The sequence below is a fragment of the Artemia franciscana genome, chromosome 14 (genome assembly GCF_032884065.1).
Source record: "Artemia franciscana chromosome 14, ASM3288406v1, whole genome shotgun sequence".
NCBI lineage: Eukaryota > Metazoa > Arthropoda > Branchiopoda > Anostraca > Artemiidae > Artemia > Artemia franciscana.
This window is the reverse complement of record NC_088876.1, coordinates 34,819,336-34,833,314: the sequence shown is the minus strand read 5'-3', so window position 1 is coordinate 34,833,314 and position 13,979 is coordinate 34,819,336. Positions and strand designations below refer to the sequence as shown.

General features: G+C 34.5%; 1 protein-coding gene across 2 annotated transcripts in view; it reads right to left on the bottom strand.

Moving 5' to 3' along the window:
• LOC136035638 (homeobox protein Hox-A2b-like) overlaps positions 1–13,730 on the bottom strand; it is a 40,975-nt gene extending 27,245 nt beyond the window's left edge. The window contains exon 1 of one of the 2 annotated variants that reach the window (XM_065717539.1): positions 13,067–13,730. In XM_065717539.1, coding sequence (XP_065573611.1) covers positions 13,067–13,073 — 7 coding nt within the window. In that variant the 5' untranslated portion in view covers positions 13,074–13,730. Of the gene's footprint in view, positions 1–2,265; positions 2,904–13,066 lie in introns of those variants that run through there. The other variant, XM_065717540.1, reaches the window with a different exon arrangement.
• Positions 13,731–13,979: the final 249 nt, after the last annotated feature.

Sequence of the window (13,979 nt, the reverse complement as noted above, 5' to 3'; positions counted from 1 at the left end):
CCGTGGATAGGGGTATTTTTTCGTACAGATGGAGCTGGATTTCCCGGCATTGATCAGATCAAAGCAGCGATCAGAAATTGGATGAAAAAGCAAGTTTTTTCAACTGAAAGTAAGGAGCTACATGAAAACTTAATACAAACAGAAATTATTAAATATATGAGATGGATCCCCCCCCCTCCAGCACCTCACTTTTTATGCTAAAGTTTGTTTTTGTCCCATTACTTTAAGAATGACTTCTGAAACACAAGGTTGATTAATTATATCAACAAGATGCTTTTTTTCAAGTACTGGAAAACTTATGCATGAAGAGCCAGGCGTTCAAAATGGGGCAACTCCCCTCACATATGTAAAAATTTATGTTTGTTTTAAATTGTAATGTTGCTCCTTACTTTCAGTTAAAAAAAACTGTTTTTTTCTTATATTTAATTCCCGGTGTAAGTTCATGTTCGCTTGCCGTGGAATATTCATTAATTCTAATAAATCATTGCATATGTTGTCGGTCTGTATGCGATTATCGCATACAGACCAGAATATATTATTCTTGGCCAGAATAAAGCATTTTTATGCTTTATTCTTGCCATTTTTATGGAAAAAAGCGAAATAAAAGGCCTTGTTTTTGGACTAAAGGAAAAGAGAAACAAAGAAGATGTAATTTAAGACAAAGCAACAGAATGCCATAGTATTTTTCAGCCATTTTTTTTTATGTTAAAAACATTTTTGAAGTTTTTGGCTCAATAAGCATTTTCAGCTAGGAGTTTCAATTCCGTACTTTGGCTCTAGAGCTTACTCAGTAAAGCGCCAGTGACGCTTTATAAAGGGTCAGTAAAGCGCCTGTAAGCTTTATACTTTATCTGTTAGTATGTTTTCTACGTTTGTTTTCTATGCATATTTCCTTGTTTTCTTTTCTATGTTTCAATGTATATTCTTACGGATAGTTTATGTGTTTTTTTCTATGTACATTTCTGTTTCCTTTTCTATGTTTCTATGTATATTTCTACACGAGTTTTGTGTTTTATTTTCTATGTTTCCATTTATATTTCTACGTATATTTTATGTATTCATTACTATGTTTCTATGCATATTTCTATGTTTCTATGCTTATTTTTATGTTTCTATGTACATTTCTATGTTTTATTTTCTATGTTTCTATGAATATTTCTACGCGTGTTTTGTGTTTTATTTTCTATGTTTCTATGTATATTTCTACGTATGTTGTATGTATTCATTACTATGTTTCTATGTACATTTCTATGTTTCTATGCATATTTCTATGTTTTCTTATCTATGTATATTCTCACGTTTTCTTTTCATATTTACCAAAAGACTATTAAAAGACTATTAAAAGACTATTTGCAGACACATTTCCAGATTTTTCGGAAAAAAAGAAACGAAGATCAAGCACTTAGACAGCAGGTGCAATAACTTTTACATGACTTTTATGTGACGGCTGAAATACTGTGGTTCAGAAATCGGTTGACCCCTCTCTATTATGGTCATGGGAGATAAGACAGATATGGCCATACACCCCAGCAAAAATAAGAATCCTGCAGATCTAAATCCTCTAAATGGGATCTAAAGGAAGGATAGAATTGATATCAGAAGGAAATTATACTTTGAAAATATTTGTCATATAAAGTACTTTTAGAAAATTTACCAAAAGTGAGACAGAAATTAATGAATGACTTAGAAAAAACAAACAAACAGACAGATAAGAGAAGTTTTTTTGGGGGGAACAGATGTATTATAAACTATTAACTAGCTATTATACATTTTAATATAACAACATATAATAAATAGTATAACACATAATGATGTAATATATAATACAGAAAAATAAAATATAGCAATAAATTACATAATATTATATAATGAATAATATATTATAATTATAAATTATTATAAAATTTTTACATCACAGAAATTAGCAATAACTAAAATATTGCTGTCCTCCATAGAAAATAAAACTCTAAAAAATGGAATTTCGAGAACAATCCACATATTAAAGGATTTGATTTTATGTGTAACCATCTTTAAATTTAACGCTTCCTACCAGAATTTTTAGCATAAGTAATTTTTCCTCCAATTAAAAAATTAAGTACCCTCCCCTTCTAAAAAAGGGATGTGATCTTGGTGAATTATACATCAGATTTTGTTATTTAATAGCACTGGAATTAAGATTGTAGCCAGAATTTGTATTTTGTTTTAGTGCTTCTACTACTGCTGCTACTACTACTACTATGGCTAACAACTCATTGTGGTACTAACCCGCCAGAATCTTAGTTCTGTTCCAGTCCCTACCGACGGTGCTGATCTCCGTTTCTTGGTCCTTCAGCCAGGAAGTGCAATGGAGTCAGCCATCCTGTGCTTTCGTACATCTTTCCAGTTTACCTTCCCTAGATTTATCCAGGTGCCCATTCAGAGCTGGGTCGACTCTGGTTGAGCTTTCAGAGTCACGACACTGGCCCCAGTCTCAAGCAAAATGCTTGGGTACAATGGGATTCGAACCCTCGCTCTCTTGGACATCCTTAATCCAACTCACCAATCCACTTGGCTATAAGGTGTAATAAAAATAAAAAAATCCATAATTAGCAAAAAAAAAGAATCATAAAGGGTAAAGCGTATTATTAAGAAAGAATGCATGTCTATATTTCCATTTTGTTTATTAATGGAAAAGCAGTGGGGTGTAAGGAAAGAAGTTTAGATCAAAAAACAGAACCAGTGACTGTTCCTAGGTTTATCCCCTCCCATAAAATTACCTGGTAGAAAATTTTCCCATATGCGACATTGAGCAGTCAAAGAGAAAGTATGACAAACAAAAATAATAAAGAAGAGGAGGAATTCTGAAAAGTTCTACCCATATTCCAAAATATGGGCAGGATATGTGGTGTAGAAAGTCTCATAGAAGGATACTTTTATATTTTGTTTTATCTTAATTCTTTTTTAATTTTTTTTTGTTTAGTTAGTATTTTTGACTATTCATCCTCAGCCTCTCCCCGATCTATATAGACCAAAGCTATAAAAAACGAACATAAAACGAAAATAGTAGCATTAGAATCCTTATTTTGTACTTCTTCTCAACATAACAGTTATTACCCTGATTATGCACCCCACCCCCTGAAAGACACATATAGCCCTAATAATGTATTTATATGTTGCACTTCCTATTGATTAAACTGTTCATGGCAACAAACTGTAATTAAGGAGCGACCCGGCTCAATAGTAACCAAAACTCTAGAAAACAGAATTTTGATACCAATATATTTACAAAAAGAATGAGAGTTTTATGTTGATTTCAAATATATAGGTTGTAAGTTTAGTCTACCCATCAAACATTATGAGCCTGAGAAAATTTGTGCATAAGTCTTTACGATTTGAATTCTGTCCCTATTCTGTAAGAATGACCCTTGAAACGCTAAAGTCGTTTAATAAGAACAATAAGAAGTTTTTTAAAATAATAAAAAACTTAAGCGCAAAGAGCGAGGTGTTTTGGATTAACTTCCCTTATATACGTAATAATTTCTGTTTGTTTTACGTTTTAGGCTAATATTGGTCCTTACTTTCAGTTGATTTTTTATTATTATTTAAATATAAAACAAATTACTTTCTCGACTAAATGTCCAGGTTATCCAGAGTTATTGTCCAGAATGTTTGATTGAAAAAACAAATATGGTTAAACTTCGTTAAATGGAGAGGTATAAACTTAGAATTGGGCTGTTGAGAAGGAAACATGTTAAGAAAAAATTGTAACTTCATAATCCGCAGAATAATTGTAGTTGCCAAATTTTAGCTACAATTATACTATAATCTAACCCCCCCCCAGATGTGCAAATATATTGCCCAAATTATATACTTCCTATGTGATTTTCAGTTTCTTGATTTCGTCGCCGTTGATTCAATTTACAGGAAGCCAACACGGGTTAAAACAAGATTGACACAAGACAAAATACATAGGAAAGGCTATATGTTTGCGAATTATGGGGGATTAAGGGTGAAGTACTGCGGGATTGCAGTCAAAATGTGATAACTACAATTTTCATGCATATTATGAAGCTACAAATGTTTTCATAACATGTTTCCTTCTTAACAACCCCAGTTCTAAGCTTCTACTGAAGGACACATGATAATGTGAAAATGGAAATATGTTTCGTATCACAAAAATGAAAACTTAATAGTTTTTTATGTTAATTTTTTTACATAGCCTAGGGCTATATGAGAAAATTAGGGGGGGGGGGAAGTTGGTAAATCGTCAAAATGCCAAAACTGTCCGTCGCTATAAACGTATTCATAAAACTAGAAACTGTGCGTTGGCTATATAACTATGCATAGGCATATATACGGACATAAGCTAAACCGTTCCCACTTTTGTGCCGATCTTTTCACAGTGAGAATCAGTGCCCCCTCCCAGGTATATATGTATTGCAGCGACCCCACTCATGAAGGTTTCCTCTGAACTATTAGCGTAGAATCGGTGTGTCTTTCTGCCATCGCAGACAATTAGCTTAGAAACAGTGAGATAAACTACTAGATTATACAGGCACATTTTAATTTTACATTTAAGATATACGGTGGAAAATTTGGTTAGGTATTTAATATAGGCTAAAGCGTTCTGGACGGACTGCTTTCCATAATTCTTTATTACAGTTTCCATAATTTTGTTAGGTCATTGAAGTATTGAATTTTCATCATATTTAGGTATATTTCATTGGGTATTATTCAATTTTGGAAACTATCATTTTTCATTAAGATCTACGTTTTTGCAACAGAAGAACTACCCCCCACAGCACTCATATTACACTGTTAACCCTAAAATTTCCTTTTCAGTGGGATATAATAGATTAATCACTGGTTCTAAATCGCTATGAACATAACCTGAGCCTAAAACGTACTTTTAAGGCTTCAGTCTTCTTCTCCTCATCCGCTACAATACTACAGATTAAAGTTAATCTATATTTCCCGATATCCGTGCTTTTTACATTAATAAATAAGAAAGTGCTACTTTATATATGTTGTTTCGAAGGTGTTGCCCCCCCCCCCCCCCCGAAAAAGATTTCTGCGTACGTGCCTGGTGCTGAACAACCTTTCCACAACAACATTTGAAAACGGAAGTGAGAGAAGATACCTTCTGAATGTTCTTAAATCTCAGTGACCCACAAGGCGTTTTCATTTACACAATTTTTTCGCCAGAAAAGCAGAGGACTTTCTAGTAGCTTAAACTGAATTTCTAGTGTACTGATGTTCCTCAGCTCACTCTCTATTCTCGTCTTGTCCCAGTCTGGACTACTGTAAAAGTGCAAGAACAATAGCAGCGTAGATGGTTCCATGTTTGCAGCCTTACATGGTTCAAGCTTCACCAAGTGCTTAAATATAGGTGCTGAAAAATCGAACCTAATCTGCACTTGATTAATAAACTCCTGGTAGAACTCCCTGGCTATTCTGAGAACAATTTGGACATTAGCGTCCTCGTATGTGAGATTCCTTTCTTCGACATACTCTCGAAGAATTGTAGCTGCCTTAAAACCAATATAGATATCCTCAATTGGCAAGTATCCAGTTTCAGTGCTTACATCCAAACAAATTATACCAGATCTTTCCATATGATTGGATAACATGAAAGAAGAAGCGAAAGTGCGAAGCAACCCTTCCGTTTCCATTTTGAGTTTGAACATAAGAGGCTCTTCGGTCTGGAAGGTCTTATTGTATTCTTCTTCTTGTATCTTGAATATGAACCGGTCCGAAAGTATATCAAAATAATCCGGAAAAAAAGGGGCTTTTGAACTTCCAGGTTTCCGGAACTTTGGGGAATTCCAGAAAAAGATGAGGGGGGTACCCCCGGTCACCCGTTCCATTTTGATGCATGGCTCAATATTCCGGATTCCTCCTTCTTCCACTCCCCCCAGGAGCACGACTATCAGACTGAGTAAGGTTTTATTTACAACTCAGTTTGATTGGGTCCTTGATGCACTGATCCCTCCATTCTCACAGTTTTCCGAGATTTCTGGTCTCCCCAAAACAGACAAAATAACACACTTTAAAAAGCAAAATAATACACTTTTAATACACTTTGAACACAGTGACTTAAAATGTATACACATCGGCACTTTGAAAACAAATTTGTCCCTTTGAAAACAGATTTGGTATGGCCTGCTTTGGCCAACATCTTAAAAGCTATCCTCCTATATTGTGAAGCCGATTTTACTGGCACTCGAAATCGTTATTTTGATATGGACTAGGCTATTAGTCTGACAAATACCAAATGTCTATAAGATTCGTAAGAATAGTGTATTCAAATTTGTATTATAGAATTCTTTGGCTGGCAACAGGCTAAGAACTGGTTTCAAGTTAAAACATGTTATTTTGGTAAAGAAACAGATAATAGAAGTAAAAAAAGCCGCCTAATCGCTTAGAAGACCATTAGCCTACTTCTTGGGTTGCACACGTGCAGGCATGTATAATTGTCCAGTTCCAGTAAACTTGGTACTTACCCTAAAAAAAAACCACGTCCTTATTCTACACAAATTATCCAGTGAACCTGATCTGCTCAGATCAGATGAAGTTATGAACTGAGAATCAAATCAACCCTTTTTCGAATAAAACAGTGGTGAGTCACGGGACAAGCTGCCGACTATGTCATTAATTAAGGTTCGCGGGATTGAAATTTCCCTTTTACGGGCAAAAAAGACATATTTTGCAGTTTGTCAGAAAATTGCGAAAGATCATAAACTTCAAATTGGACTGAGCCCAAATCAACAGAAATCGAGAGACTATATCAAATGAAGGTAAACATGAGGACAAAAAACCTGAATATCTCGAAAAACATGAGAAAACCTCTAGAAACGTGATTAAAACATGAGAACATGAGACAAATTTTTTTCCCATGAGATATCTTCTGAAGACATGAGATCTCATGGGAAAACATGAGAAATTTAAGCCCTGTCCAACATGGGACAGTTATAAGTTATAAGCGTTGTAAGGATTGAAGAAGAAACAATATTACTTGTCGACTTAAATGACAGCATACCCCAACCATATGTGTGTCATCTATAATATTCGTTTAGAATGCTTTAACTAATTATAATAACTAAGTTTGCATCCACGGGGTTTTCTCGGGGGGGGATTTCGATAAGTAGGTACAAAATATTTTACAAAACACAGTAAAAATTTGTTTACATATTTTTGACTGTTTTACGAGTCAGGTATGTTTTGAGGGGTTGGAGGGGGGGTTCAACCCATTAACACGTCGGATTCTTACAAAATTTAAATATTAGGATGGAACACAAGAACCCTCTCCTCTGACCGAGGTGCCATTCAAAAAGTGGTTGGTCAATAAAAAATACTCCCCCCCTAGTTTTGAAAAAATTTCGTATTTTATATTTTTAACAATGGAGATTTGCCAGTATGGAAAGACGGGACTATTTTTAAAAAGTTAAAAGGTGTGGCAAATTGCATGATAAACAGTTCTTAAGACCTTTGAGGGGGACGTAGAGCTAATAGGTTAAACTCTATCCACCATTTCTACATACCTAATTTGGTGGCAGGGCTGAAGCTAGGGTTTTAGCTTGAGGAGGGGGGTTTTAAAGGGTTTACCGACGAAATCGTCCAATATACCAACAAATGCGGACACATACGCTACATTAAAACGCCCAAAGTTCCGAAGAACTTTCAGAGGAAGTGCTTCCCCTTTGCTGCACCCCTGGCTAGAGGCTCAAAGCTATTACTATATTTAATCTGAACACTTGAATTCAAGATGTCAGATGAAAACACAAATTAAAGGCTTTGTGACTCACTGATTGATTCTGAGAATTAATTAGATATGTGTTTCAATGAACAGATACATCGTTCAAGAGAAACAAGTAACCATATTCCTAAGTAAAAACGAAAGTAAGTTGGACATTCGGCGGAAATGGACAGATCTTAATTTTAAAAAAACCTCCAATAGTCAGTTTTAGCCAAGCCGAATCCAGGGAAAACCTTTGACGATATTAAAAAAAAAAGCTTTGATGGGCATCTGGCTTTTAGCACATCTTTTTAAGAGTACAGAATACATCTTTAACAGATAATAAAAAAAAGTTTTTTTAAATGAAAGTAAGGAGCGACATTAAAACTTAAAACGAACAGAAATTACTCCGTATATGAAAGGGGCTTTTCCTTCTCACCGCCCCGCTCTTTACGCTAAAGTTTTACTCTTTCTCTTAACTCTACATTTTAAAACAGTCAAAAACTTTAGCGTAGAGAGCGGGGCGTTGAGAAGGAAAAGCCCCTTTCATATACGGTGTAATTTCTGTTCGTTTTAAGTTTTAATGTCAATCCTTACTTTCATTTAAAATAACTTGTTTTTTTATATTTAATTTCTGAACGTTCTTGAATCAATCCATGTTTTGATTTTGGCTCTCCGCAGAGGAATAATTAAAACGAAATTTGTATATATATATATTTTTTTTTTTTTGGCTAAATGGCTTTCTCATAATTTTGATCGAATGATTTAAAGAGAAAAAAAGAGCGGGGGGGGGAAGCCTAGTTGCCCTCCGATTTTCGGTTAATTAAAAAGGCAACTATAACTTTTAATTTTTTACGAATCTTTTTAAAAGTAAAAGATATACGTAACTTATAAATTAGCTTACGTAAAGAACTTATGTATTCTCATGTTTTTATTACATATATGAGGGGGTTCGCCCCCTTGTCAGTACTTCGCTCTTTACACTAAAGCTTAAATTTTGTCCCAATTCATTAATAATGACCCCTGAATCACAAAAGCCGCAGAATAAATAGTTGAAATTACTAAAACTACTTTAGCGTAAAGAGCGAGGTATTAGGAGGAGGTGAGACCCTAATATGGGTAATAATTTCTGTTCGTTTTAAGTTTTAATGCTGCTGCTTACTTCCAGCTGAAAAAAAACTTTTTCATATTTATTTTTTCATTGTTTTTTTTAAGTAATGCTAGTAAATCCTGCGCTCCCTTCATGGAAATTTTCTTCCCCCATGAAAAATTCCTCGATGGAAAGCTCCCCCAGCATATGCCCCTCTTCTCAACCCCTGCTTCCAACCAAAAAATCCTCCTGAAAACGCCTGTATACTTCCCAATAACCATTACTATATGTAAGCACTGGTCAAAGATTTGAACTTGTAACCCCTCCCACGGGAACTGTGGGGAAGTAAGTCGTCCCCAAAGACATAGTTATAAGTTTTTTCGACTACGTTCAATAAAATGGTTATCTCAGAATTTTGATCCGTTGACTTTGGGAAAATAATTAGCGTAGGAGCAGGCCTAGATGCCCTCCAATTGTTTGGTCACTTAAAAAGGGCACTAGAACTTTTTATTTCCGTTAGAATGAGCCCTCTTGCGAAATTCTAGGACAACTGGGTCGATACGATCACCCCTGGGAAAAAAAAAACAAAAAACAAATAAACACGCATCCGTGATATGCCTTCTGACAAAAAATACAAAATTCCACATTTTTGTAGATAGGAGCTTGAAACCTCTACAGTAGAGTTCTCTGATACGCTGAACCTGATGGTGTGATTTTCGTTAAGATTCTATGACTTTTAGGGGATGTTTCCCCCTATATTCTAAAATAACGTAAATTTTCTCAGCCTCGTAACTTTTGATGGGTTAAATTAAACTTAATGAAACTTATATATTTAAATTCAGCATTTAAATGCAATTCTTGTGATGTAGCTATTTGTACCAAAATTTCATTTTTTAGAGTTTTGGTTACTATTGAGCCGGGTCACTCCTTACTACAGTTCGTTATCACGAACTGTTTGATCTATGCTGTGAAGAAAGGGGGTATGCCTGTAGTCCATTAAATTTTACTGCTCTTCAATGATTTATTGTATTTTCTGTTAAACTCACCAGTTTTTGAAGCTATATCACTCTGGGAATGTCAGCCATCTGTGTGTTGCCCAGTTTCAGAGATTGTTCACACCAGGTAACACTTGTAACGCGTGGTGCGAAGTCTATTATGCATGGCTCAAAGAGGTGTGGCGTGGCGGAAATGCGCTATGTGTGATGGAAGAAGTGTTAATCTGAGATACACACCAAAATTTTTGTGACCTCTCATTGCCCCCTCACAATAAATTTATGTGTGGTTATATTTCCAACGTATTTCAATCAATTTTAAGGAGCAAACAATCTAAGAAGAGGGGGGGCTTATGGTATTATAAAGGTGAATACGTACTCAAAAAACTGGTCTGTTTCAGTTGATGCTTGAATTATGAAGATTTATCTTAGTTTTGACATTGATAACTATAATGCAGCTCTTCCCCAAGAGAGGTCTGATCAACCACGGACACTAAGGACCTAGCTGTAGCTATTCTTCGCAGCCGTTTTCTTCAATGAGGCTGCCCAAAGCAACTCTAGCAATTAGGCACCATTAGGAGATATTTCTAGACTTTTACTTTCAGTTCTCCAATACAGGTCAAATATGTTATAACATGTTTATCTTTTCAACTCCTTTAAAATCTAGAACTATATAGAATATACAAATGATATTGCATTTTTCGTCTTCCTAACTTCCAACCGGTGCGGTTAGCCAATGGCATCCACTAATAGCATATATTATGCCATTATGCACCAAGTTATCACCCTCTATCGGCATCATTACAATTTGTTCGATATACCATCATGTTTTTTTGCAGTTCTCAGCAGTACTGGGGCGGGGTGGCTACACAAATTTTCCCACCAATGCTTTAGGGATTGTCCTCTTGGGTGAGAGGTATTGATTCTACCTCAACATTAGGAAAGGGGAAGAGTAGGGAAATTATTGCCACTTGGAATTTTCAAAGTAGAAATTTTAGCTAGGAAGTTATTTTTTTTAGTAATTTTAAAGTATAGCATAAAGTAAATCTCCCTTAGATTTTGGGAAATTGTATCCTAATAAAAAATAGAGAAAATATTTGCCCATTAGTCATTTTCTATTATCTCGCTCTTGACCCTTCGCCACGTAATACTAAAAAGGTCGTATTTGAAATTTAATAAAATTTGAGAAAAAAATAAAAAAAAAAAATTTGGAGCTGAATGTGCTGTAGAAAGAAATACAGATGGAACGGCAGTATAATTTTACTAGTTTGTGACCTTTGACAGTAGACTTTTGGTCCTGCAAGATGAAATTAAATAAAAAAGCAAATTTTTCAACTGAAAAAAAGGAGGAACGTTAAAATTTAAAACAAACACAAATCATTACAAATATGAAGGGGATATCCCCCTCCTCAATATCTCGTTTATCATACTAAAGTTTGACTTTTTATTCCAATTATTTATGAATGACTATTGATACACAAAGACCGTTTAATAAGAATAGAAGTTTTTTAAAAAATTTAAAAAACACCTGCATTACTTGCAACCCTTCCCCCGGGAGCTTTGAGGGGTCAAATCACCCTCAGAACTATAATTAATAGATCTTTAGACCATGTTGAACAAAATGGCTATCTCAAAATTTTGAAAAGACAACTTTGAGACAAGGTCTTTCTATTTCCTATTAAATTAACCCTCTTCCAATCATCTAAGATCAATGGTTCGATGCAATCACCCATGGGGAAGCAAACAAATCAACCCGCATCTGTGACCTTGTTTTTGACAAAAAGAAATCGAAATTCCTCATTTTATATATAAGAGATTGAAACCTCTAAAATAGGGTTCTCTGAAAAGATGAACCTTATGTTATGATTTTCATTAAGTCATTTCATTTCTTATGGGCAATTCCCCCTTTTTCAAAAATTAGGCAAATTTTCTCAGGCTCGAAACTTTTGTGGAAAGCATAAAACTTCACGAATTCAATATTTTGAATAAATATCAAATTTCAATTCTTTTGATATATCTACTATTATCAAGACCCTAATTCTTACAGTTTCGGTTACTATTGAGCCGCATCGCTCCGTACTTAGTTTGTTACCATGAACTATTTGATTTACTAGGTCGAAAGGTCAAATAAAACAAATACGTTTTTGCTCGATCTTTTTGCTACTAAAGTAATTAGAAAAAAATAAATGAAAGCATTTGGGTTCTTTCTCCTAACTACCTATAGAATATTTATGTAAGAAGGCTTGGGCTAATGAATCATACTATTTCTACTCTACGTATAATCTCTCCTTTCCCCCTCTTCTGCGCCAGATTTATATTTTAGTAATACTTCTTCTGTAATTTCCACTACTAAGAATTTGAAACTTAACCTGCCAGCTTTACTTGTAATTCCAAAATTAACATATTTGTTTTTTAAGATTTTATATGCTAGCCTCAAGCTTATAATGTTATATTCTATTGAGCCCTGTTTGATTTCAAAAACACTTAAAGGCAAGAGCTTATGAATTTCAACTAAGAAGTAGTCAACTCCTCAAATACTTCATTTTTTATTGATTCTTTCCTTAGGAGTCCTGTAGTTACTTTTCATTTTATATTTTGATAAAATATTCTTATGATTAAAAATTTGCAATTAATAGACAATAAATTCGATTTTGATTCATGAATATCTAAGATTTTTTATGCTTTAAACAAAATAGTAAAAAAACACTTAACTCGGTTTATTAAAACATATATACACTAACCGTGTTCTTTCTGAGGTTTGAAGATGAACCAAATCCACATTTCCATTCTTGGACAATTTTTGAAGGGTTGTACCAATCGTATAGTCGTAGAAAAAACTATACTTTTGGCTAACCCGAAAGACTTTTCATAATTTTTTATGTCCTGAAATAAATAAAATTGGGTCGAAGGTAAATACTAATTGCGTTAAGTATGCCGTACTAAACATTCCAGCCTGTCTGAGCCCGAATATCGTATCGTATAGTAACAATTGCTCCGCCGAGCTAATTAAAAATGTCGGAAACAGAAAAAAAATCGTTTCGTCACGATACAACTTGAAAAATAGCTTAATAAGGCAATACTTTTATTAAAAAGAGAGCGGTTGTTAAAAAATTGGTAATAAATATTAGATCATAATTTGAAATGAAATCTTACAAGAGCAGTTTGTACTATAAGGCAACCCGTTGCTTTTCATAAACATGCATCTGTAGATAGACTCATTTGAAAATAAAAGAAAAGTACACCAGTCTATAGAACTGAGAAGACCCTTACCTCTCATGATGATCGCGGTTTAACTTAAGCTTTCCATTCAAAAGCATACTTATGGCTTAATGGAATGAAAGCTTCGCTGCATAGCTTGAGATAGTTCTGTCCGATGTATGCTATGAAACTCCACCTCTGCTCGCACGCTGCAGGCTCTGGCTAATCATCCTTTATAGGCCCAAGTAAGAATTATACACACCTTTCCAAAATGTAATTTCCCTTTCGTCAATCCAGCCCGAGTTCAACAGTACCTGTAAAAACTCGGGAGAAACCACTTTCATGTAATAAACTGAAATCGGCAGCGCACTATCTCTTTTTCTACTTATCGGTTACATAATATACACAATAAAATTTCGACACAAGAAACTGACGAAAGAAACGTTTTCGTCAATCCAGCCCGAGTTCAACAGTACCTGTAAAAACTCGGGAGATACCACTTTCATGTAATAAGCTGAAATCGGCAGCGCACTATGTCTTTTTCTACTTATCGTTTATATAATAGACACAATAAAATTTCCACACAAGAAACTGGTCAAGTAAATTCTTTATACTGTCGATCATTTGGATGGCAAAGATCAGATGGGTTAATAACCGGTATCAAATCGAAGTGCATCGAATTAATTGAATTTCATTAGCTTTATCAAAAGTCTGGGCTGTATATTTGCACATTAGGGGGGGGGGGTTAAAGCATAACATATATAAAATACAGCAGTGGTTAGTTTACGCATTTAATATATACTATGCTCTCCCCCCTAATGTGCAAATATATTGCCCAAATTTGTTTCTAAACTATTACATATTCATCATATTTTGTTTTATTGCATTAGCATTAATCGAATTTCACTACCTGGGTGTCGATTATATAACCGATAAGTAACTCTCTTTTTTTTTTACTTAAGAAAAATGACAGGACAGGACAAAA